The sequence below is a fragment of the Pinus tabuliformis genome, chromosome 6, assembly GCF_031772625.1.
Source record: "Pinus tabuliformis cultivar Carrire ecotype Pingquan chromosome 6, CPIR1, whole genome shotgun sequence".
NCBI lineage: Eukaryota > Viridiplantae > Streptophyta > Pinopsida > Pinales > Pinaceae > Pinus > Pinus tabuliformis.
Window position 1 is genome coordinate 152,846,007 of NC_142292.1, and position 26,093 is coordinate 152,872,099.

Consider the following 26,093-nt stretch of genomic DNA (forward strand, 5'->3'; position numbering starts at 1 on the left):
AGCAATAAGGGGCTTCAACGAGGAAATTGATTTCAAAAGTAATTAGGGACTTCAACTTCAACAGGGAAATTGATTCCATGACTCCTCCTAGTAACCTTTCAACAAAAGAACACTTCAAAAAGTTAGGAAAGTTAGGAAAAAGTTATGACAGGGCTTAAATCGGAAAATCGACTCCATGACTCTACCCAAATAAAATGCAAATGAAATGCAGACTGAATGGGGAAATTGATTCCATGACTCTTCCCAAATAAAAGTTGTTGATCATTTAGCCAATTTTAAACAAATCCACGTTCCATAATCCATTGCATAACACCCCTTACTTGCACAAATAAGAACTAACCATGTTCCATAATCCATTGCATAACACCCCTTACACAAATAAGAACCAGGAAGATTGATCAGTCTGGGGATGTTATTTCCAGTTAATATTTACCTAATATGAAATATTTGCCTTTACATATTTGGGTACACATTGCATTTGTTTAACAACCTTCAATGTCCTTGGACCTGTTTTCCAGGTCACCAAAGGCCACTTTGACCCCAGTTATGCTCCACGCGAAGGAATATTTCTAGACCTGGACCACCTCCTCCTGCTTTATCTGGGAGGCAGCTTAAAATACTGAGAAATTAAAATGGGAAGGGCTTTGAACAAAGTTACCCTGCCTGCGAATGATGAGCTACAAAAAATCCATCCTCGTAAGCGTTCCCCAACTTTATCTATCGGTTCTTCTAATCGTACTTCTCTCAGCCCTCTTACAATCGAGGTAATCCTTTACTATCTGCAAGAGATAGGGTCATTAAAAGTAAACAACCATTTAATATTAAATTGAATAGCTACGGGGTGTAATGCTCGGTGGCATGTGTAACCCTTCTTTCAAACTGACAGCTTTCACACTGTTGCTTCGCCAATAAACATCGTGTCATCCAAAAATTTCAAAGGGGAAAAATGCTCAGGGATTCGGAAGCACCGTAATACACGAGATCTTAATCTTTTGAAAGAGGAGATAAACCTCCCTAAACCTTCATTTTCAAAACTGAGATGAGCCTCCCTAGACCTTCCGCCATAGTAATGGCAGATGGGAAGAGCCGAGTACCTTAAGACATGATAGGGAAAATCTTAACAGAACCAGCTCTCAAAATTGAATGGACCACTAGAAATGCGATTATAAACCCACTGTACCCCAGAATCATCAGTTCCAACAATTTTAGAAACTGAACCCATTGAGTGCTTCACATATATTAACGCTTCGAATAAACATCTATTTTGAACGTGAAAGGTTTTGAAGACCCGCGTTATTCTCAGAAACGAACATTATTTTCAAAAGCACTGATTTTGAATGCAAAAGCTCAGTCAGAGTATATTCACTCGTCTAGAGGTCTAGACGAGAGCTAAACTATCTTCAAAAACATTTAACACTTCAACATATTATGGGGGTGAATCCACTTACACTACAAAAATATAAACTTGCATATGGAAACCCAAACTTCAATCCAAAATAGGAGCATATAAAAGAAAGCCTAAAGGTAGTGAGTGGGAAAATCCTGACCTTCTAAACCATTTGAAGATTAATCATTAGCATTAATTGAATATGTCATTCATGAAAATATGGCACAGCGTTTCTAATAGCCACTAAAACAAATTTTCACACAGCATTTATGGAAAGCGATTTTTCATGTAACACCGATACAACAAAGGGTGGCTGTAAGCCGCCATAAAAAAGAACACAAGTGCAGGAGTAGAGGCATGCAAATCCATCAGCAACTAATGTGATGTTCCCATGGTGGCGTATAACCACGAAAATGCATTTAATTTGATGCCGACAAATCAGTTTAAACATGTAATCTGCATTCCCAAGATGAGCATGTCACGCATGTTTTTTATCAAATTCAAACTCATTCTGGCTAATCAACCTAAAATCAGCATGCCAAAACATTGGAGATACAATCATTCCAATGTACTTTAAATCAAAAGCCACTGGAATTAAAAATATTTGCAGACAGAGCCTTTGGGCAACATATAATCTAATTAGTGAAAATGTCAAAAAAACCAAAAAAAAACAAGAGTTCACATAAGTTGAAGCAGTTTAAAATACTAAGCTGAGCAGTAATCATACAAAGGTCCCTTTCAATAACACAAAGTCAACAGCTAGAAATCCCACCTTCTCACCTGAATCAGTCAGTCTGGCAACTGTATAACTGTATAAGCAATAAATCGTCATACAAAATAGTTACAAACGCGAACCAGATCACGTAAATCTCAAACATTGCTACAAACGCGAACCAGATCACGTAAATCTCAAACATTGCTGAGTTAGACCATATTCAACATAACTCGTAACAAGATTCATACCATAAAAGCTAATTATTGAAAATGTAAAAAAAAAACAGAGTTCACATAAGTTGAAGCAGTTCAAAATACTCGCCTGAACAGTAATCAGGCAGAAAAGTCCGTTTCAGTAACACAAAGGAAACAGCTAGAAATCTAGCTTGCCACCTGAATCATTCAGTTCGACATCTGTATAAATGTACAAGCAGTAATTCCTCTAACGAAAAAATGACAAATGCTAACAACATCACATAAATCTCAAACATTACTGAGTTGTAGCATATTCAACATAACTCGTAACAATATTCATACAAAATAAGTAACATTATTAGTACCAATAAACGTTTGAGATAAAAAGGTAACAATGGACTTTGAAAAACCGAACTAAGATCTTCTGCGCAGCCTTCATGATCCGAGCATGTTATGCACAAAATAAATCAATCTACAAAAGTTACCGAATTTTTCTAGTGCTCTTCAACACTGTTGTCAGCTCAATTACTGATTATATTTTGAGCTTGATGGTACTTTATCTCCATTCAGGAGACTCAATAAGCTCCTGTACATACATGAAAATAATATTTGTGACATGCCAAATAACTACTTCACTACAAAAGTGTGCATATTGGGATCAATTAGCCAACACTTTAATACAGTAACAGATTCAGAAATTATTGGTTCACAAAAAAAATCTCAACTGAATCCACCGAACTGTTGCTGTTGAGTACGAAAGCCTCCCTGACCTGTGCCCACTGTATAGTTCATTGCAAACCCTGTCCCAGTTCCTGATGGCATGCCCATGGGAGGTTGCATTCCCATTCCAGGTATGCCCATGGGAGGTTGCATGCCCATTCCAGGCATGCCCATCCTTGGAGTCATTCCCACTTCAGGTCCCTTTGGCATACCCAAGCCAGCACCGGCACCCATACCAATACCTGTTTCAATGCCCACACCTGCTCCATAAGAGCCCGTGCCTACAGCTGTGCCATATGTACCCATCGTAGGAGAAGCGGATGGTGCTAACGTACTTGCACCTCCCCGACCCAAGCCTGAACCAGATCCCATGGGTTTTCCCATAGAGCCCATGAAAGTTTTCTTCTCGTCTTCTTTCCTTTCCGTCATAGTAATGGAATCTAAATTGATGCCAATATTTGCCAGAGAATTGCTTTTTGCTGCAAAAGTTAAGACAAGAAATTCCAGAATCAGTACCACAAGATGTTTCCGCAACTAGTATATAACTCGGTTTTCTTGCAAAACCCAAAATTTTTCATGATCATACTACAAGACAAGTGTCTTTCTCAGTAACCTGTAAAAATCAACGATGTTTCTTATGAGAGGGGTACATACGTGCAGTAATGTTTAAGTCAATTAAGCCACGGCTTAATGTGTCGGCCCAGATTGATGACTTCGGTTGAAATTTTTCTTTCTGTGGCTGAGATTTAGCAGTACCTGTAGTGCTTGAATTTTGAGCTTGTGCGGATTGCAGATTAGGTTTTTCCGATACTTGAGTTACTGCTGGAGCCAAAGGTTGTGTATGAAACATACTGGGAGGTTGTGAGGCCTGCACTGGAGGCACAGTAGTTCCAAAGGCACTGAATAAATTTCCTTCAAAGGGATCTGCATTGCCAAAACCTGCCTGAGGATTGGAATTTGATGACACAGCTCCAAATGCACCAGATCCTTCATTCATCCCAGAAGTCAGGGGAGATGTAAAAGATACTGTACTTGATGTTTGGGCAGCAAATAGGCCTTCAGGTGATTGGAAAGGGGCGTTATATTGAGACTGACTAAAATTATCACCAGGAAGCTGTCATTTATTAAAAAAGCAACATAATCAGCTCTTCCAATTAATTAGATACACCAGTTTGCCTGGAATCTAATGACTGTTTAACCCATGAAACCATTAAAGATGTAAAATACTAATAGAAATATCATTCAGAATATAAAACACTGACCTGATTAAGGGAGTTGGTGGCTGATACTGAAGGGGCCACAAAAGTCGCATTAAAATTAGCATCTGCAAACAAATCTATCCCAGAGTTTGGACCACTCACAGCTGCAGTAATAGGAGCATTTGCAGCCATTGGTGGAGGAGGAATTCCTTTCATGACATCTGTACGCCCTAAATTAGCATCTGCAAATAAATCTATCCCAGAGCTTGGACCACTCATAGCTGCAGTAATAGGAGCATTTGCAGCCTTTGGCAGAGGAGGTATTCCTTTCATGACATCGGTACGCCCTCCCACTGAAGGCTGGCCAAAAAGGTCATCCTCTGTGAAAGTTGGAACAGAAGCAGCAGCTATCGACAAGAATGCAAAACAAATAAAAAATAAGTTTAATAAGCCATACAAATATTTAATGAATAGACTAGCAAACCACAATGATAGAAAAAATAGTTGAAGTAACAAAAGAAGTAAATGATTATGCACAGTTATCCAAATTTGCTCTCAGGTTGCCTAACACAAAACTTCACATAGGAACTCTGGATAGTTTTGATCAGAAACCTTTATTAGTTATAATAATATAATTCAATACAACTAAAGATAAATATTTATTTATTTCAATCTTCAATCGGACATGATAACTAAAAGCCATCAAATGCATTCCCATCTTCCTGCCTAAGTACCAGGAAAAGAGACAACTATTCCATATGTCACTGCCTCAGACTTCAGCTAGCAAAGAAATTAACAGACAAGTGATACTATATATCATAAACATCAAATCAAATGGTAAAGATCAGGGGAAAAACATCAATTTCTCAATATAGCTACAAAAGAAATGTTGTCATAATTTGATTTCATGAATCTTAAAGACTTAAACTGAAGCTTACTAAATCAAACCATCAAAATAAGGAAGAAGTTTTTGATTGCTAATTGTAAATATGGTAAATAGCAAATACAACCTAATAATCTCAGTGCAAAATCATAAACCAGCATAGGAACTTGAATTATAGTTTACTAAATTTCTACATATTTTCTTGTTTGAGTCAGGTAAGAAACAAAAACATGAAACAATTTATCAGCAGGTGATTAATGTATTTTAAAAGTTCCAAAATCCAAACATAGACCTATACAGTACTGCATAGGGACCCCTCATAATTTTTCGAACTTGTAATACTTCCTTGCCTTGGATGAGTCATATGAGCTCTTCCTTGTAAAAGGTTCGATAATATGTCCTGAGCCTGAATACATTACCTGAGAATATCCCGACTCCCCACCTTGCTTATTCCTTAGATCAAAGACTTCCATTATCTCCCCATGCCTTTCTTTGGCTGACCATGAACAGATAGTTTACCCTTAAACCCTACTATCTTTCCCTCCCATTCACCCTTCCATACCAAATCAATATTGACTCACCCCTTGAATGACCAGTCATAATTCCAACGCTTGACACAACTCATCACAATCCAACTTCATCTACCCACAGAACAAAAGGCCAAAAGTCTTGTAAAAATATTTTTGGATGCTGCTTGGAATTTTCATAGACAACACATCCAGCCTTCAAAGCATCAGCCCCACTGATTTTGTCCAATCAAATGGTTTAATGATGAGTGAAGCAACTCCATAAGCAGTTAAACATACAATGGTTCATGGCCCTGAAGTAGTGCAGATCGACCAATTTCTATCTTGTCCAAGAGCTGAGCTTCTACAAGACTTGAGGCATTTATCCAAAACTTTCTATCAAACTTAGCTACAGAATGAAGCTGATATCTCCATATCTGGCCCCAGTATTTGGTTTTACCTTTGACTCCAATCTATACATCTGTATCCAACTATCTAATCTACACCTCACTCAAGAAATGTATTGTGCTCATTTCACCCTTGTAATTATCCTAACAGCAACCTGTAAATTTCAGATGAACAAAGCAAGAGATATTTAAGGCTTGCAACCAGAATTTCTGACTGATGACATTAAACATCTTGCTTCAGCCATGCAATTTTACTTAATAAAGTTGTTTTCTCTAGTTTCCCACCATCATTGACTGATAATGATATGGATGGTACTGAACACTCAAGACAGATGCTATTCTTCAATTTTTGGAGAGAAAGGTCAAACTGTACAACTCGATCATGCTGAAAACAAGGAACCCAAACTGGTTGCAACCTTAGTCACCCCTTTCGGAAGTCAAACTACAAGACAAACTCACTCAAATTTTATCAAATTTCTTTCAATTCAAATTTTAAAAGAAAAAGCCCTCGGGGGAAGCTCAATTGGCAAGTGCAACGAAAACAAATTTTATGTACCAAGAGATTCGAGGTTTAAATCCCCCCAACTTACATGTGTCTATAAAAGGGGTATACGTAGGCACCTAGAGATTATAGTGGTAGCAGTTGGAATCGATCCCATGTCATGCGAGTACGAAACCAGCCCAGTCGCTCATTCCTCTAGTCACAAAAACATATATATTAAAATTAAATAATAAGAAGAAGAAGAAGAAGAAATAAAAGCAAAAACCCTAGTTCATAAAACCTAACCTAAACCCCTAAATGTTTACCAAGATGTGGTCTTTTCTAAATATAATATAATATAATATATATATGTTTAATGCTGGCATGCAAATTCATTTTTATTTGCATATTCTTAATGAGGGCATGGAATTATTATTATTATTATTATTATTATATATTTTGAAAATTTTGAACTCTATAATTTTCTCAAACTTAATGCAGAATTTTTTTCACATGGTTTTGCACTGCTGATATTTTGTCAAACCTCATGGTTGTGTTGGATGGTGTTGTCATTGATGTCAACCCATGGAGTTGACTGGGTTTGACTTTGACTAAATTGATGTCAAATGGTTAATGAGCATTTCCTAGTAATTGTCAGATTACATCAAGTTGGCAGCTCCATTGTTGGATGGTTGAAAACCCAAGTCCTAGGGTTTGGGTTCCCTGGACTGAGGATGTACCCTGACTTTGTTGAGGGTTTTTGAAGGATCAAACCATTGAGTTTGGATTGGAGATCTAGGTCATTAGATTCTCCTTGAAGAGATGCTTCTGTTTGGGTTGGAGATCTAGGTCATTAGATTCTCCTTGAAGAGATGCTTCTGTTGATATGTGGTACGGCCCATGGTTCCTCCTGGTTGAAGAGAAAACTGAGTTTGAAGTTTTGACCCCAGTTTTTGACATTTGGGCTAAAACCCCAAGGGGTACCAAGGGATACTGAAATGACACCTTATTCACCTACAGTTGTCAATAATATGACAGTGATTCTTGCCACAATCTCATTGTGTATAAGTTGAATAACTTCAAGAACCAAATACAACAAACCAATCATTGACTTCACAACCTTGGTAGGACCATATGCACATTGCACTAAGCCAACCATTGATTTCAAATTTCTAGTGGAATTAAAAATATTTCTAGACAAATTTTAAATGGTTAGTAAGGGTTAGTGTACAAATTCCTTAGAGCTTAAGAAAACAATTTATTAATAACTATTAAATTAAATTAATTTTATTAAAAAGGAAATTGTTTTTGAAATATCCTAAAAAGGCCTACCTAACAAAGCCCCTAAGACTTCAAACCTATCCAAGTCAATAAACTTTATGAACACACGTCACTACTCCAACATATACATAATGTATATCATCAAAAGAAAAGTAAGTTTGTGATCTTGTAAAAGGAAATCAGAATGCTAATAGGAGCCCCTCTTATACCTGAACATAAGCCTATAAAAAGACCATGTATACTCCTCCAAAATTATCATTTAACAAACTATTTTATGGCCTTTGGCTTTGAAATTTTTGGCAACCTCAGGCTAGGACAGCGAAGAAAGAATTACTGAGCTCTTGGCTTTGATTTTTTTTTGGCATATAAAGGAATTCGGTTTGGTGTGTTGAGACTGGTTTGGATTGCAGCCACCTTGTTTAAGAACAACAAAGGTACAGTCCTCACCTTATAGCTCTCGGTCTCCTACAAAAGCTTGTTTCAGGATGCTCAGCCTTATACAGTAGTAGTTTCTTGTCATTGATGATTGCAGGGTTATGAGATGTTTTTTATTGTGTTTTTATTTTGGATCATGGGATTCGTTTGAGTTCTGTTTGCAGGAACATTAGCTGCTTGGTTCAGTTAGATTAGGCCTGTTTATATGAGATTTGTAAGGGCTTTTACTAGACCGTTGTAAAAGTAACCTCGGCCTTCTTTTAAAGCACTCTTTGTAGTATTGTTCAGGGTTTTCATTTGCAATTTTATCTTGGTATTATGGTCTTGTTGGGCAATTCTCTACGCGTTTGAAGTAGACCTTCTCATCAGAACCTCGCCCTCCATTCTGTGCAAAGTTTGCAAGCTTGTATTATCTTCAGAACCTCAGGCTGGTCACCTGGTGTTGAGCTAGGAACAGTCCTTTAATTTTTGCGGCCTTGAGGGCTCAAAAAAAGGCTATCTTACTAGGACTAATAACCTTATACCAGCGGCCTAATTTCTCAACTTTATGACAGTTTGCTTGACATAACAGTATGCTATTAGAATGCTTGACATGAAACTTGCCTGTTGACTTTGACTCAATGATAGTAGATGACAGTTTGCCCTGACTTTGACTCATAGTGAGTAGATTTGACATTTCACATACAAGATAACAATCACCTTGACTTTGACACACTAAGTCATAACATGTATGATGACAACTACCTTGACTTTGACTTACTAAGAATGAGCTGGATTTGTGTGGTGACATTTTGTCTTGACTTTGACTTTGTAAGATAGATCTTAGAGACATAACACATGTGTTGACATTTTGACTTTGACTAGGCTTGACACCCTATATGCAAAATGATGGTTGACTGACATTACAAGTTATTGATATGTCGACTTTGACTAGTAAAACCTTGAGTTGACAATGACTATGATAGCCTAGGATAACTTGAGTAACATAATTATGACCTTACAGGGTAACAAGGTTTTTGAGGATACATCACCTTGTTGTAAAGCTTATTGAAGTAAGGATGGATAGCAATGTGTGAGCTCAGCGGTGAAGGAACATATGCTAGTAGCTCTCCGTGGGCAAAGCTTGAGAGCATTGGTAGCACTGAGCAAGTCATAGGGATGACCTGCGACATCTGGGATTGTGCCTGTTGTCACTCACTACTAAACGTGCTTTCAGCTATGAAAAGGGTGAAAAAGAGCTGTGAAGTTGAATCCATTTCCCAAGCCACAGAAGCTCTCAGAGTTTAAACAGTCCCTCTCCATTGCATAGTGCTCGTGAATCGTGATAAGCTTTCCAACGGTATATGGAAGTCCAAAAATGGACTCCTGGATCAGAAGTTAAAGCAGATTAAAGATACCCTTTGAAAACCTAGAAAGCAAAGAGAAAATAACTAAGGGTCAAGCTCATCGCAATCGCAAATCGGCATTTTTCTCAAGTGGCAACAAGGAAGAATGGCAAAATCTGCGATCGACCGATCGCCGATTTCGCAAATTGCCAATCGGCCGGGCCCCAGGCATAGTCCATTAGCTTATCCCGCGATATCGCAGTTCCGCATCCCACAGTGCCGCGGTATCGCAATCCAGCATCATCGCAGTCCCACGATATCGCAATCTCGCAGTCCTGCATCATCGCAGTCCCGCAATATTGCAATCCCGCATCATCGCAGTCCTGCATATCGCAGTTCCGTATGCCGCAATCCCGAAGTCTCATGATATCGCAATCCCGTAGTCCTGCATCATCACAATCCCGCGATATCACAGTCCTGCATCATCACAATCCTGCGATATCACAGTCCCGCATCATTGCAGTCTCGCGATATCAGCAAATCAGCGATCGGCAAGCCCAATGGAACATTCTTAAGGAATTGCGGGGGGAAATACGCTAATAGCGCAAAATCACTGAAAATTGGGCTTTAGTGTTAAAGCACTGGGAGGGGTCGATTTTATTTAACAAAGGAATTCAAGGAAAAACCAAGGGCGGATGGGCCCTTTTCTCTCTCCTCTAGGGGGGCCACATGGCAAAATCTTATTGGTCCTAAGAATCCAAGGGACCACTAACATCAGCATGATGTGGCGGTACAAAGGACACGTGGCACGCAATTTAGCTTTTTCAGGGGTCCTATGGGGACATTTCAAGGTGACACGTGTCACCACTCAGGAGGTGCCACGTGGCACTAATGACGTCATCAATCCCGCAATCAGCGATCGCACAAAGCAAAGTTTCCTCCTCCTCTGAAGTCTCTCCTGACTTGCAATTGTGATTTTGCGAAAGACCCTCCTAGATGCGATGTTTTACGAGTTATACCTTATGAGGATTTCGCATCCGAACAAATCGACCAGCACTATGAAAGGAGGTAAAAGGTCCCCCTCTCCCATGTTGCGATTGCGATATCTTTGGTGGGCTCGATCCTGCAGATCAGCGATCGCAAGGGTCAAGGGGAATGCCACAGACAAAGCACTACAAATCGTCGATATGTGATATTCTTCATAACAAAGGAAAAAGCCCCCCAGAAGGCAGTCCAAAGGCCCTAGCACCTTAGGGCTAAGCACCTGGTCATAGCCCCCGGTCATATGAAGAGAACACCAAAAGGGGCTATACATAAGGGGGCCAAGGGGCATCAAAGCTCGTTGTTCCGTGATGTTTTAAAGAGGAAAAGCCCCGATGCAGCGATGCCCGATAACATGGTACAAAGCTTTAAAGGCGGATGGGTTGGCAGTTGAAGCATTGAATGAAGTATGGCACAATGGTAAACTAGTATAGGGGGCTCAGGAAGACTTAATGGCTCGGCATGGAGCTCCACTCTGATACCCAACAAAGGACTGCATGGACACGCTCCATTCCCACTCTGCGACAGGCATCCACAGTTGACCCACTCCCTACTCCAGAGAACGATCTATTCAGGCAGTTAAGGCAGAAGTGACAAGAACCGGCCGAGCGACAGGAGAAGCACATCACAGCTGAGACGTGGCTTGACTAGAGGCCATTCACAGGAACAACAGAGGGGACACTTCCTCCATTATCTTTCTGTTTTCCTCTTTCTTTTCATTATTTTGCAATTTTTGTTTATTTCCAAGAAGGGATCAAATCCCGATTGTAATCATTTTGGGCAACAGAGCCTTGCATGCCAAGACAACTAGTCTAGCAAACAGCTGGAACTCTGGCGAAGATGTTTTGTAACTGTAATCCAAGCTCCCCCTCTTCTTATAAATAGGGGGAAGAAACACTTAGAAAAGGTTCCGGAATTCTACACCTAAGGGTCTGAATTCTGTGATTCCGCTTTTGGTTCTACTTGTCTGTTCATGAGGGACTTGAGCGATGTATTGACGAATGTGATGGACTGGTATTTGGACCCATTTTCAAGTATTAATGAAACTCCCAGGTGATTCCAAGAAGATCAATGTGCAGTATGTTTTCCCTTTTGTAATCTTATTTCATATATGTTTTTCCTTCTCTGAAATAGTGTAATGAGACTGTCAGTTTCTCCCTGATTCATGGATTTATCCAGGCTGCTAAATAGAGAACAGTACCTGTGTATATTACAGATTTACTTGTGTTATTCAATAGCCTACAGTACCTATAGTAATTACAGATTTACTTGTGTTATTAGATTAACCCGCAATACCTGTATGAGCACAGATTTACTCACATTGTTTGGTGATAGAGGTACCCATGTTATACCTGGTATGAAACCTCAATAAGCACTTCGTTGTTTCTATCTTTCCACCTCCTCTCTCTTCCATATTTCTGCTGGAACATTGTTGCTTAGGATTTTGTGTTGTTTATAGCCCTATGTATCGAATTCCACCCTTCGGCCGGAACATTGCTGCTTAGGATTTTGTCTTGTTAACAGCCCTCTGCATTGAATTCCCTCCTTCCTTTCCTCCTCCTCACTTCACTACAACTTCAATATAACGCTGCCCATTGTTGTGTGTCGGCCACCAAAACCAAACATTTCTCTTTGAGGTTGGCCCGATTTATCCCTTGAGCATTTGGATCCATGTATCGGCTTGAGTTTACCTGCATGACAGACTATTGAACCAAGCCCCCTTTATAATCTTTTTAACTACGTGACAATTGGAGTGCAATAGAAACCTCACTCATAATCTTCCATGCACTCCTCTCTTTAAGATGTCCTAGGCACTAGTCTACAATCAACCCAGAGGCCATCTCAAGGAGGCTTTCCATGTCCCCTGAAACACTCGTGTTGAAGGTGCCATCTAAAGCTACAACAGTGCCATTCTCAAACAATTGTATTCAACACTTGCAGCAGTACAGTGTGATTGGTTTAGTGATGTGGCAGTTTTCCTATGAGCCTATGACGATTACTCATCCCTATGCGGTGACAGTATCAGTTTGAGCAGCAACAACGATGTACAGTTCTTAGTGGTGTGCAGTTGGGCAGTGACAGATATGTACAGTTGAGCAATGAGTTTTGACGTGTAACATTGTGCAGTGATTAGTTTGATTGTGTAGTAGTCAAATTGAGCAAGGTTGTGCAGGTTGAACGGGAATATACTGTGTGATCAACAGTGCAGTTGCAGGGCTTGAGAGGATATTCATTTTGAGCAGAGCAACATTCTCTTATTTACTATCTTCATATATTGATTCAGGGCACAGGGGATCCAATCTAAAAATTGTGAAACATGGTCTATCGGCTCTTCAGGGTGGCAGGGTAGTGCAAGGCAGGTGATTGGAGTCACTTTCAGGTTGTGGCATGAAAACACTTCAAGGCGGCAAGGTGGTGCTAGGGTAGGTCATAAGCCTACACAAGGCGTTGTGGCGTCCTTTCAATTGGGGCTAATAAATTACAAGGCGATGAAGCATCCTTCCTATATCAGCTAGTAAACAGAGTGTTGGGGCACTTGTCAGGTTGTGGCGACCTATAGGGCTTCGGGGCATCCTTCTAGTTGCAACAGGTTATTAGAGTTTAGTAGCGTCCTATAGGTTGTTGCCTATGAATTATGGGGTTGGAGACTCCTTCAGTTGTGCCTAAAAACTTGATGTAATTACTCTTCTTTTAAAGACGAGAAGAAGACAATTACTAAAGAAGTGTTCGGTGGGTTTTGACCCGGAAGGGGTTTTCCAAATAAAAATATGTGTCCTCTATTTTATCTTTTCGCATTGTTGTATGGCGCTGTCCACTGTTGATTAGTGTTTATGATTATCTGAAGAAGAACAATATAATAACTGAAAATTAACTAATGCTCTGAAAAAAAATTAATAAAGTGCTCATTGCTAAGAAATATTGATTCAACCCCCTTCTCAGTATTTCCAACAGGTCACAGAGCTCAAACACGAACTTAAACCAAGTGACTAAGGTCACAACAAGGTGACTTCGAGAGTAAAAAATGCAGAGATGAAAATATGGAAGCAAATTATTTATTAAGGAAGTGCAGAAGTGATTTAAGAAGGAATGTTCAGGTGAGTAAAGCAGCACAACAGAACCAAGAAAGTATTCACGCAAAATATATATAAATAGTGTTCACAAAATGCAGTAAATAGCAATAGGAATGGCTAAGCAATACACAACAACAACGTCAAAGGTTAAGTGAAACTCCTAACATGCCCAGAGCTAAAGTGTGAATAACAATGTCAGAGGTTCAGTGAAACTCTTAATGTGCTCAGAACTAAAGTGTGACTTATATGCGTGCATATAAACTTAGCAAAGAACTAGAGTGACAATCAAATTAGAAAATGTGAACCCAAAATTGCTCGAATGTACATACTATTGTCAGTACCCAAATGAGCTACAAAAATGGTGAGGATCGAAGCGCTGCAAAAACACTTCAACTCTATTGTGGGACAACATTTGTAGGAGTTTGACCTCATAAAGAATACAATCTAAGAGAGAAGGAAAGCTTCACAAATGTGCATATCTCTGTAACTAGGAAACCCCAACGTTATACTTTATGAGGTGATTCCTACTTACCCGTCTTCTAACTTGCTTGTTTGGTTGCTTGATGATTTAGAATTGTTATTGTTGCATATTTATGCAAACTACGAAGGGTAAAATTATCAAAAGGGCCAATCCCTAACAATCAGCTCCGTGTGAATGAAGATCGTCATCATCTTGCTCTTTGAAATTGGATCGGTTGAGGCACGCAAAGACTTGGTCAAGTTTATTACCCATCTGGTTGGGCATGCAAACCATCTATGATGTGACATCTCTGTTGATTCGGTGCCATGTCGAATCAGCAACAAAAACAAATTAATAGTGCACTAAAGATTCGTAGTGAACATTTTCACAAGGTTGGACAAAGAATGAGCATGAATTGTTCATGAATCAAGGTGGCAGGACAAGTCTCATAATCCTGGCATGCAATTTTCATGGTGGACTGAAGATTGATAGACGCTGGGCGAAGCATCACATGGATGCACATATCATGGAGCAGTAATCTGTCTATCACCATATCTAACCTCATCATGTGGTTTTTCCATCTGCCTCCACCCCTATAAACTATAATCAATAATGTTCCTCACCAACCCATGTAATCTATGGCCCTCTCAACTAATGCCTTGCGATCTTTCAATCTGTTATACTTAACTAAATGGATAAACCATTTGCACCCCATCTTTTGTAGGCCCTAATGAATATACTTCCTTAGAAAATGTTACGACTGGAACAAACAAAAATGTATCTTCACCCTTTTTGGTGCCTAAAATATTATGCTTAACTAAATAAATAAATGTAACTCACACAATGAAGAACATTGGCGAAAAGGCATCCCTAACCCCAGTGTATTTGCCATGAATTAACATTATTTCAGAGTTAAACATCTGAAAAAAACAAGTACATGTGTCTCTGACAATCACACCAAAGAAAAGGCACAGCATATACAATGAGATCAACATATGAGCATATCTACTACAATGTTCTCTTATAGTTCATGTCACTCACCATTGAACTATGCACCTCACAAGGCCTTTGGCCACTTTAATCCTCCATTACTGTCGCTACCAATAAAAACATCTCATGCAGATATCTACAATGCCTAAATAGTATGCAAACTCAAAGTTTGTGTATTCTAAATTTAAAGCAATGGGTTATTGCCTTCAAGAAAGTTACAAAGAAAGAAATCTTGGAAGATATAATCTAAATTTCTCAATTCTGTTAAAGAAAGATATCTAAACATTGGAAATATTTTTCGTTCTACAATATACCACTTCAGGCATTAGTAAAGCAAAACCCATGCATAACACTACACAACCTAATTACTCCAATCATATAGTGCTACATCTACCTTTTATGCATGCAAACGAAGGATTGGGGGTATTTAACATCTATGACGAGCCAGAGATTTGGACATTGATTATGACTATTACTGAAGGCAATGAATATGAGTTTCAAGAGAAAGAAGTTGACTGTAATGTCCCCTAGCAATTAATTGGCCTAAGGGACAAAGTAGCCAATAGATCCTCGTAGGCTATAGTCCTCGATAAAGAGGAAAACCCCAAAATACCCAATGTTTGGGCAGTGGAGGGCAAGTTTTGGGGCAGCTGGGGCAAAAAAACCCAAAAGTTGGGGTTTGGTGTGAAGCTCACACAATTAATTAAGGAGACAAATCCCTCAAGGAAATCTATAAATACAAGAGGGTTAGATTCATTTGATCATAATTGGATTGGATCATTTGTCTCTGTTTTTCTTTGAGCCTAAGGCTCTGACGGTTTTGAGACCCATTTCCTCCTTGGACTAGTTTTGGTGGAGGTGATCTCACCCTACCTAGCAACCCCTTTTGGAAGTCAAACTACAAGACAAACTCACTCAAATCTTATCAAATTTATTTTAATTCAAATTTTGAAAGAAAAAGCCCCCTGGGGGAGCTCAATTGGCAAATGCCACGAAAACAAAGTTTTATGTACCAAGAGATTCGAGGTTCAAATCCCCCCAACTTACCTGTGTCTACGAAAGGGGTGTACGTAGGCACCTAGAGATTATAGTGGTAGCGGTTGGAATAGACCCCATGTCATTCGAGTACGAAACCAGCCCAGTTGTTGATTCCTCTAGTCACAAAAACATATATATTGAATTTATATAATAATAATAATAAAATAAATAAATAAAAGCAAAAACCCTAAGTCATAAAACCTAACCTGAACCCCTAAATGTTTAGTAGGATGTGGTCTTTTCTAAATATAATATAATATATATATGTTTAATGTTGGCATGCAAATTCATTTTTATCATATATTCTTAATGAGGGCATGGAATTATTATTATTATTATTATTATTATTATTATATATTTTGAAAATTTCGAACTCTATAATTTTCTCGAACTTAAAGCAGAATTTTTTCACATGGTTTTGCGCTACTGATATTTTCCCAAACCTCATGGTTGTGTTGGATGGTGTTGTAATTGATGTCAACCCATGGAGTTGACTAGGTTTGACTTTGACTAAAAACACCAGTGGTTGATGTCAAATGGCTAACCAACATTTCCTAGTAATTGTTGGATTACATCAAGTTCGCAGCTCCACTGTTGGTTGAAAACCCAAGTCCTAGGGTTTGGGTTCCCTGGACTGAGGATGTACCCCAACTTCCTCGAGGGTTTTTGAAAGGTCAAACCATTGAGTTTGGGTTGGAGATCTAGGTCATTAGATTCTCCTCGAAAAGATGCTTTTGTTGATATGTGGTACACCCTATGGTTCCTCTTGCTTGAAGAGAAAACCGAGTTTGAAGTTTTGACCCCAGTTTTTGGGCTAAAACCCCAAGGGGTACTGACATGACACCTTATTCACCTACGGTTGTCAATAATATGACAGTGATTCTTGCCACAATCTTATTGTGTATAAATTGAATAACTTCAAGAACCAAATATAATAAACCAATCATTGACTTCACAACCTTCATGGGACCATATGCACATTGCACTAAGCCAACCATTGATTTCAAATTTCTAGTGGAATTCGAAATATTTCTAGACAAATTTTAAATGGTTAGTAAGGGTTAGTGTAAAAATTCCTTAGAGGTTAAGGAAACAATTTATTAATAACTATTAAATTTTATTAATTTTATTAAAAAGGAAATTGTTTTTGAAATGTCCTGAAAAGGCCTACCTAACAAAGCCCCTAAGACTTCAAACCTATCCAAGTCAATAAACATTATGAACACACGTCACTCCTCCAACATATACGTAATGTATATCATCAAAAGAAAAGTAAGTTTGTGGTCTTGTAAAAGGAAACCAGAATACTAATAGGAGACCCTCATATACCCAAACATAAGCCTATAAAAAGACCACGTATACTCCTCCAAAATTATCATTTAACGAACTATTTTATGTCCTTTGGCTTTGAAATTTTCGGCAACCTCGGGCTAGGACAGAGAAGAAAGAATTACAGAGCTCTTGGCTTTGATTTTTTTTTTGGCATAGAAAGGAATTCGGTTTGGTGTGTTGAGACTGGTCTGGATTGCAGCCACCTTGTTTAAGAACAACGAAGGTACAGTCTTCACCTTATAGCTCTCGGTCTCTACAAAATCTTGTTTCAGGATGCTCAGCCTTATACAGTAGTAGTTTCTTGTCATTGCAGGGTTATGAGATGATTTTTATTGTGCTTTTATTTTGGACCGTGGGATTTGTTTGAGTTCTGTTTGCAGGAACATTAGCCGCTTGGTTCAGTTAGAGTAGGCCTGTTTATATAAGATTGTAAGGGCTTTTACTAGACCCTTGTCAAAGTAACCTCGGCCTTCATTTAAAGCATTATTTGTAGTATTGTTCAAGGTTTTTATTTGCAATTTTATCTTGGTATTATGGTCTTGTTGGGCAATTCTCTAAGCGTTCAAAGTAGACCTTCTCATCAGAACCTCGGCCTCCATTCTGTGCAAAGTTTGCAAGCTTGTATTATCTTCAGAACCTCAGGCTGGTCACCTGGTGTTCAGCTAGGAACAGTCCTTTAATTTTTGCGGCCTCAAGGGCTCACGAAAAGGCTATCTTACTAGGACTAACAACCTTATACCAGCAGCCTAATTGCTCAGCTCTATGACAGTTTGTTGACATAACAGTATGCTATTAGAATGCTTGACATGAAACTTGACTGTTGACTTTGACTCAATGATAGTAGATGACATTTTGCCCTGACTTTGACTCATAGTGAGTAGATTTGACATTTCACATAGAAGATAACAATCACCTTGACTTTGACACACTAAGTCATAACATGTATGATGACAACTACCTTGACTTTGACTTACTAAGAATGGGCTAGATTTGTGTGGTGACATTTTGTCTTGACTTTGACTTTGTAAGAGTAGATCTTATAGACATAACATATATGTTAACATTTTGTCTTTGACTAGAGTTGACACTCTATATGCAAAATGATGGTTGACTGACATAACAAGTTATTGATATGTTTTGACTAGTATCACCTTGAGTTGACAATGACTATGATAACCTAGGATAACTTGAGTAACATAATTATGACCTTACAGGGTAACAAGGTTTTTGAGGATACATCACCTTGTTGTATAGCTTATTGAAGTAACGATGGATAGCAGTGTGTGAGCAGTGCTCAGCAGTGAAGGAACATATGCTAGTAGCTCTCCGTGGGCAAAGCTTGAGAGCAGTGGTAGCAGGTCATAGGGATGACCTGTGGCATCTGGGATTGTGCCATTCTCAAACACTTGTATTCGACACTTGCAGCAGTACAGTGTGATTAGTTTAGTGATGTGGCAGTCTACCTATGAGCCCATCGCGATTACTAATTCATGAGCAGTGCGGTGACAGTATCAGTTTGAGGAGCAACAGTGATGTACAGTTCTCAGTGGTGTGCAGTTGAGCAGTGACAGAGATGTACAGTTGAGCAGTAAGTTTTGATCTGTTTAGTTTGATTGTGCAGTGGTCAAATTGAGCACGGTTGTGCAGGTTGAACAGGATTATACTGTGTGATCAGCAATGCAGTTGCAGGACTTGAGAGGATATTCATTTTGAGCAGAGCAGCATTCTCTTATTTACTATCTTCATATATTGATTCAGGGCACGGGGGGATCCAATATGAAAATCGTGAAACGTGGTCCGTCGGCTCTTCGGGGTGGCAGGGTGGTGCAAGGCAGGTGAAGGGAGTCACCTTCAGGTTGTGGCATGAGACACTTCAGGGCGGCAGGGTGGTGCTAGAGCAGGTCGTAAGCCTACACAGGGCGTTGTGGCGTCCTTTCAATTGGGGCTGATAAATTACAGGGCAATGAAGCATCCTTCCGATAGCAGCTAGTAAACAGAGTGTTGGGGCACTTGTCAGGTTGTGACCTGATCTATAGGGCGTCGGGGCATCCTTCTGGTTGCAGCAAGTTATTAGGGTTTAGTAGCATCCTACAGGTTCTATCCTATGAATTATGGGTTTGGAGCCTCCTTCAATTGTGGCTGAAAACTTGATGTAAATACTTTTCTTTTAAAAAGGAGAAAAAGACAATTACTAAAGAAGCGTTCGGTGGTTTTTGACCCAGAAGGGGTTTTCCAACTAAAAATCTTTGTGTCCTCTGTTTTATCTTGCTGCATTGTTGTATGGTGTTGTCTACTGTTGATTAGTGTTTATGATTATCTGAGGAACAATAATAATAACAGAAAATTAACTAATGCTCTGAAAAAGATTAATAAAGTGCTAATTGCTAAGAAACACTGATTCAACCCCCCTCTCAGTATTTCCAACAAGTCGCACAACTCAAACACGAACTCAAACTAGGTGACTAAGGTCGCAACAAGGTGACTTCGAGAGTAAAAAATGCAGAGATGAAAATATGGAAGCAAATTGTTTATCAAGGAAGTGCGGAAGTGATTTAAGAAGGAATGTTCAAGTGAGTAAAGTAGCACAACGGAACCAAGAAAGTGTTCACGCAAAATATATAGGAATAGTGTGTTCACAAAATACAGTAAATAGCAATAGGAATGGCTAGGCAATACACAACAACAACGTCAGAGGTTAAGTGAAACTCCTAACGTGCCCAGAGCTAAAGTGTGAATAACAACATCAGAGGTTCAGTGAAACACTTAATGTGCTCAGAACTGAAGTGTGACTTATATGTGTGCATATAAACTTAGCAAATAACTAGAGTGACAATCAAATTAGAAAATGTGAACCTAAAATTGCTCGAATGTACATACTATTTCCAGTACCCAAATGAGCTACAAAATTGGTGAGGATCGAAGCACTGCAAAAACACTTCAACTCTATTGTGGGACAACATTTGTAGGAGTTTGACCTCATAAAGAATACAAGATTATCTAAGAGAGAAGGAAAGCTTCAGAAATGTGCATATCTCTGTAACTAGCAAACCCCAGCGTTATACTACTTTATGAGATGATTCCTACATATCTTTCTTCTAACTTGCTTGTTTTGTTGCTTGATGATTTAGAATTGTATTGTTGCATATTCATGCAAACTAAGGAGGGTAAAATTATCAAAAGGGCCAGTCCCTAACAATCAGCTTCGTGTGAATGAAGATCATCATCATCTTACTCTTTGAAATCGGGTCGGTTGAGGCACGCAAAGAGTTGCGTCAAGTTTATTACCCATCTGGTTGGGCATGCAAACTATCTATGATGTGACATCTCTGCTGATTCGGTGCCATGTTGAATCAGCAATAAAGACAAATTAATAGTGCACTAAAGATTCTTAGTGAACACTTTCACAAGGTTGGACACAAGAATGAACATCAATTGTTCATGAGTCAAGATACCAGGACAAGTCTCAGAATCCTGGCATGCAATTTTCTTGGTGGAATGAAGATTGGAAGACGCTTAACGCAAGCATCACATGGATGCACATATCATGGAGCACTATTCTGTCTATCACCATATCTAACCTCGTCACATGGTTCTTCAATCTGCCTCCACCTCTATAAACCATAATCAATAATGTTCCTCACCAACCCATGTAATCTATGGCCCTCTCAACTAGTGCCTTGTGATCTTTCAATCTGTTATACTTAACTAAATGGATAAACCATTTGCACCCCATCTTTTGTAGGTCCTAATGAATATACTTCCTTAGAAAATGTGACGACTGGAACAAACAAAAATGTATCTTCACCCTTTTTGGTGCCTAAACTATTATGCTTAACTAAATAAATAAATGTAACTCACACAATGAAGAACATTGGCGAAAAGGCATACCTAACCCTAGTGTATTTGACATGAATTAACTTTATTTCAGAGTTAAACATCTGAAAAAAAACAAGTATATGTGTCGTTGACAATCACACCAAAGAAAAGTAACGGCATATACAATGAGATCAACATATGAGCATATCTACTACAATGTTATCTTATAGTTCATGTCACTCACCATTGAACTATGCACCTCACAAGGCCTTTGGCCACTCTAATCCTCCATTACTGCCACTACCAATAAAAACATCTCATGCAGATATCTACAGCGCCTAAATAGTATGCAAACTCAAAGTTTGTGTATTCTAAATTAAAGCAATGGGTTATCGCCTTCAAGAAAGTTAACAAAGAAAGAAACCTTGGAAGATATAATCTAAATTTCTCAATTCTGTTAAAGAAAGATCATCTAAACATTGGAAATGTTTTTCGTTCTACAATATACCACTTCAGGCATTAGTAAAGCAAAACCCATGCATAACATTACACTACACAACCTAATTACTCCAATCCTATAGCGCTATATCTACCTTTTATGCACGCAAACGAAGGATTGGTGGTATTTAACACCCATGACGAGCCAGAGATTTGGACATTGATTATGACTATTACTGAAGGCAATGAATACGAGTCTCAAGAGAAAGAAGTTGACTGTAATGTCCCCTAGAGATTAATTGGCCCAAGGGACGAAGTAGCCAATAGATCCTCGCAGGCTATAGTCCTCGATAAAGGGGAAAACCCCAAAATACCCAATGTTTGGGCAGTAGAGGGCAAGTTTTGGGGCAGCGGGGGCAAAAAAGCCCAAAGTTGGGGTTTGGTGTGAAGCTCACTCAATTAATTAAGGAGACAAATCCCTCAAGGAAATCTATAAATACAAGAGGGTTAGATTCATTTGATCATAATTGGATTGGATCATTTGTCTCCGTTTTTCTTTGAGCCTAAGGCTCTGACAGTTTTGATACCCATTTTCTCCTTGGACTAGTTTCGGTGGAGGTGATCCCACCCTACCTAGTCACTTTTCTTGTTTCGGCCATAGGGAATTAACTATCTGAAGAGGCAGCAGAGCCTTTGTTGAAATTCTGAGGCAAGACGTCCAAATTCTCGAAGATTTATGAGTCTATCTGAGACAAAAAGGAACAAATCTCCTAACCTTCTGAGGCAGCTGTAACATTTCTAAGATTGGAACGAGGGTTTTTGTGATCTGAAATTGAGGCATGTGAAGTTGTTATGAGGTGTAACGGAGATACAATTCCTAAAACAGAACAAAGTCCTGAGGTTGAGTCTATGTGTTTTTGTCTGCGGAAAATATAAAACAAATTTTCTGAGACATATCGAGATAATCCTGAGGGGTCTAATCCTTATTTGATCACGTGGATATTCGATGACTTGTTCAGCTGAGGTAGTTCTTATTGGTGGTCGGATTGACAACCCTGAGACAGCGAGGAGCAGAAATCATAAGACGCAATTGTACAAAGATAGTATGATTTACTACATGTGCAGAAATCATAAGACGTAAAAGACGTGTTGGTTTCGGCCCTCCCAATAGATTCGTGAGAACGCTTTGATACAGGGACGATTTTCTGGGTTCTCTGGTCTACCCAAGGTTGTGGATTAATATGTTAAGGAACTAACACAGGATCAATCTACTTTCTGGGCATATGCCATAGACATTGAAGGTTCAGCCCTTCCAGGGCTACAAATCACTTCATACGGATACTCGAACTTCCACAAGAAATCTTTGGTCCATCACGGATCAACTTACTCAGGTTACTGATGGCCGCGAGCATCTCAAAACAGTCAAACATCTTGCAATCAACGAATTTAGAACAAAAAAACCAAAATCTTTGAAATGAGAGATCAACTTCAAGAGCTTGGGGAAATCATGTCTGACAGAGAGATGGAAACTGTATTACTCAATGCTCTACCTGAGAAGTGGGGAAACTTCACATCTAGCATATATGCCAAGAAGGAAGCAACCACTCTCAATGAAATTTGGTCTCTATGCAGAACAGAGGAAACCAGACTTAGGGCAAAAGAAGATGTGGGATCAAAGGAGCAAGCATTTTCTACCATGGCCAAAAGAAAGGGTAAATTTGGTCCATGAAGAACAAACAACAAATATGTCCAAGATCCAATGCTTTGGATGCCAAGAATATGGACATTACAAAAGGAATTGTCCTAAGCTTAAAAGGACAACAACAACAAAAGGAAGAGGAAAGAAGCTCACATAACTCAAGAGATGAAAGAATAAGGAAAGAAGCAAAAGAAAGAAGATCCTCCGGATCTCTACTATGACTAGGTCAAACTCTTTACTTCTAGACTTCTTTCAAAGTTTTGAGTAGAATAGGAGCATGTAGGAATAAATTAAAATTGCATTGCTAGAAACACCCTCTAGAATCTAGCAGCATGATGTACATAGAGTTCTAGACACTCATGTAGATGTAGGATTTATGATAAGAACAAAAATGCATAAGTAGAAATATCTTCTAGAATATAGGAGCATGGCAGATATAGCTCAAGATATTTATGTAGAAGAAGCATGGCAGATATAGCTCAAGATATTCATGTAGAAGAAGCAGCCAGATGTCTCATTGGGAATCCCATTCATGGGATTCAAGAAAAGTGATGATATGCAGGAAAGCTAAGATGAAGCAAGAAGGGCCACACCAAGGTCAAATGAAGCAAAGATGATCAAAGGAGAATCAAGATGAGGTATGTATGCATCAAAGTTTAAGTCATGTTATCATTTGTATATTATTGAGTAATGGGTATAGTTCTATAACATGATCAAGCATGAAAGAATCTCTTTCACCAAGGACATGCTCGAAGGCATGCACTACAATGTGATAAAGGTCAACAAAAGAATGTGCTCACATAAGGAGCATAAGATTGTTGACTAAGAAGCAAGAAGAAAAGATTACAAGTCCAGAAAGCAATCGATGAAGGAATGCTCTCACAAGAAGCATTAGATGGTTGACCTATCTATCCGAGGAGAAGCAATGAAGAAAGAGATCAAGCATGTGAAGAACACCATGATCAGCAAGAATCACTATCTGACAAAATGCCTTGAAATATATCTCCCGAAAGAAGGCAGGACAACCTTGATACCTATGAAGGCCTTGGAGATACAAAAGGTGCATATAACTGATTCTACTCTACAGAGATGTCGTGATGAAGAAGCCATCCAACAAAAGAAAAGGCAATATCAAGATGAAGTCATGATGGGCTACTAGGTCAAAGCATGTAACCTAGCAAGTACTATGAAGCATCCATGAGAAGAGTATTCCAAAGCATGGACAAGATGACAAAGAAGTATGACAAGAAAACCTGATAGTCACTTTCCACGAAGCAATGACATGACAAAACAAGAAGGAAAGTGATCGATGGATGGTGCCCTACCTAGAAGAAGTTCGAACAAAGACTTCATGACATCAAGAAAGAAAAGAGATCAAGCAGCTGAAGGACCCACGAAGAAGAAGTTGTTGATGAAGGAAAGAGTCTCTAGTTAAGAGGGTGCTCTGATAAGTCCCTGATCAAGAGGGAGTTTTTGGATCAAATCTGATTACAAAGGAGTGACAATTGTGTTTTCCATTTCATGGGTCATGCACTAGACTAGGACTAACAACCATAAGTCTAGATGAAGGCCATGAATGAAAATGTAGACGCAAGATAGACACAACATTCTTGTCTTCACTTGGGAAGAAAGAATGGGAGGATTAGGTAATCATCTGGCATCCGATACTCTTTGAGGATGTGTAGGGCATCCAAGACAAAAGTAGGCAAGAGGACCGATATTCTTTGAGGGATGGAAACCCAAGATAAGAATAGTCCTAGAAGGTCATACTCAATGAACACCCAGATGGGTATGTACCTTGAGAGACAATGATGAAGGTGTCTATAAATCATTGGTCTCTTTAGCATTGTAGCTCATGGCCTCGTAAAGAGATGGAGTTGTTAGTCAAGGCCTTATACTATAACAAAGCTAATGAATATGATGCTATACAAATGGATTGCAAATCCGGTTTCTCTTATGTGAATTCTTCAAGATTGAAAATTGCCAAACACCTTGTAATGTTGTATGAATACCTCCCTAGTTAAGAGGGAGTGTTGAAGGAAATGTAACTAGGCTAGGTCTTCATAAATGTAATTTTGATATTTGTATTTATTCAAGAAAAGATAAATTATTTTTGTATTATTTGTCAATGAGTTTCTTGCTCATTGAAAATAGGTCAAGCACATTTTGAAGTGCTTCTAGAGAGTCAAAGTCAAAAATGTAATTATGATGAGACCCTTTGAGGGCATGTTACATCATGTATGACAATATACAAGGTCATGGGAACACCTCCAAGCATAGTCAAATCCTCTCCTAGCACCAACGAAGTCTACAAGCAGCAAAACAATGAATAAAAATGAATTATAGAGCAAACTGCCATGTCGGCCTAAAGGACAGTCAAGTCGGCCTAAAGAGGAGGGACAAACCTCTATTTATAGAGGCTGTCCACTCCTCATTCAATGTACATCTTGTGCTCTGAAATCCGCAAGCAAGCGCGAACAAGAAGGATGAAGAAAAGCCAAGAAAAAGATCTACAAGGACAACGAAGGTTAAAGGGACTGTTTCTAGGGTTCACACAGTCACACGTGTGAAGGAATGAAGTTCTTCCTGCGGTCATTATAGCTAGGAATTACAGTGGCAAAACATCTATGTTTTGGGCTAATAAACAAGGCCTATAAGGCCTCCCCATCCAGTGA

The 26,093-nt window shown here is 39.0% G+C and overlaps 1 protein-coding gene across 1 annotated transcript in view; it reads right to left on the reverse strand.

Annotated features, from left to right (window-relative positions):
• Positions 1-2,578: 2,578 nt before the first annotated feature.
• Positions 2,579-26,093, reverse strand: part of LOC149257851 (clathrin interactor EPSIN 1-like) — a 39,261-nt gene continuing 15,746 nt past the window's right edge. The window contains exons 11-13 of the mRNA XM_089388915.1: positions 4,279-4,622; positions 3,671-4,130; positions 2,579-3,495 (exon numbers count right to left, since the gene is read on the reverse strand). Coding sequence (XP_089245041.1) covers positions 3,017-3,495; positions 3,671-4,130; positions 4,279-4,622 — 1,283 coding nt within the window. The 3' untranslated portion in view covers positions 2,579-3,016. The remainder of the gene's footprint in view (positions 3,496-3,670; positions 4,131-4,278; positions 4,623-26,093) is intronic.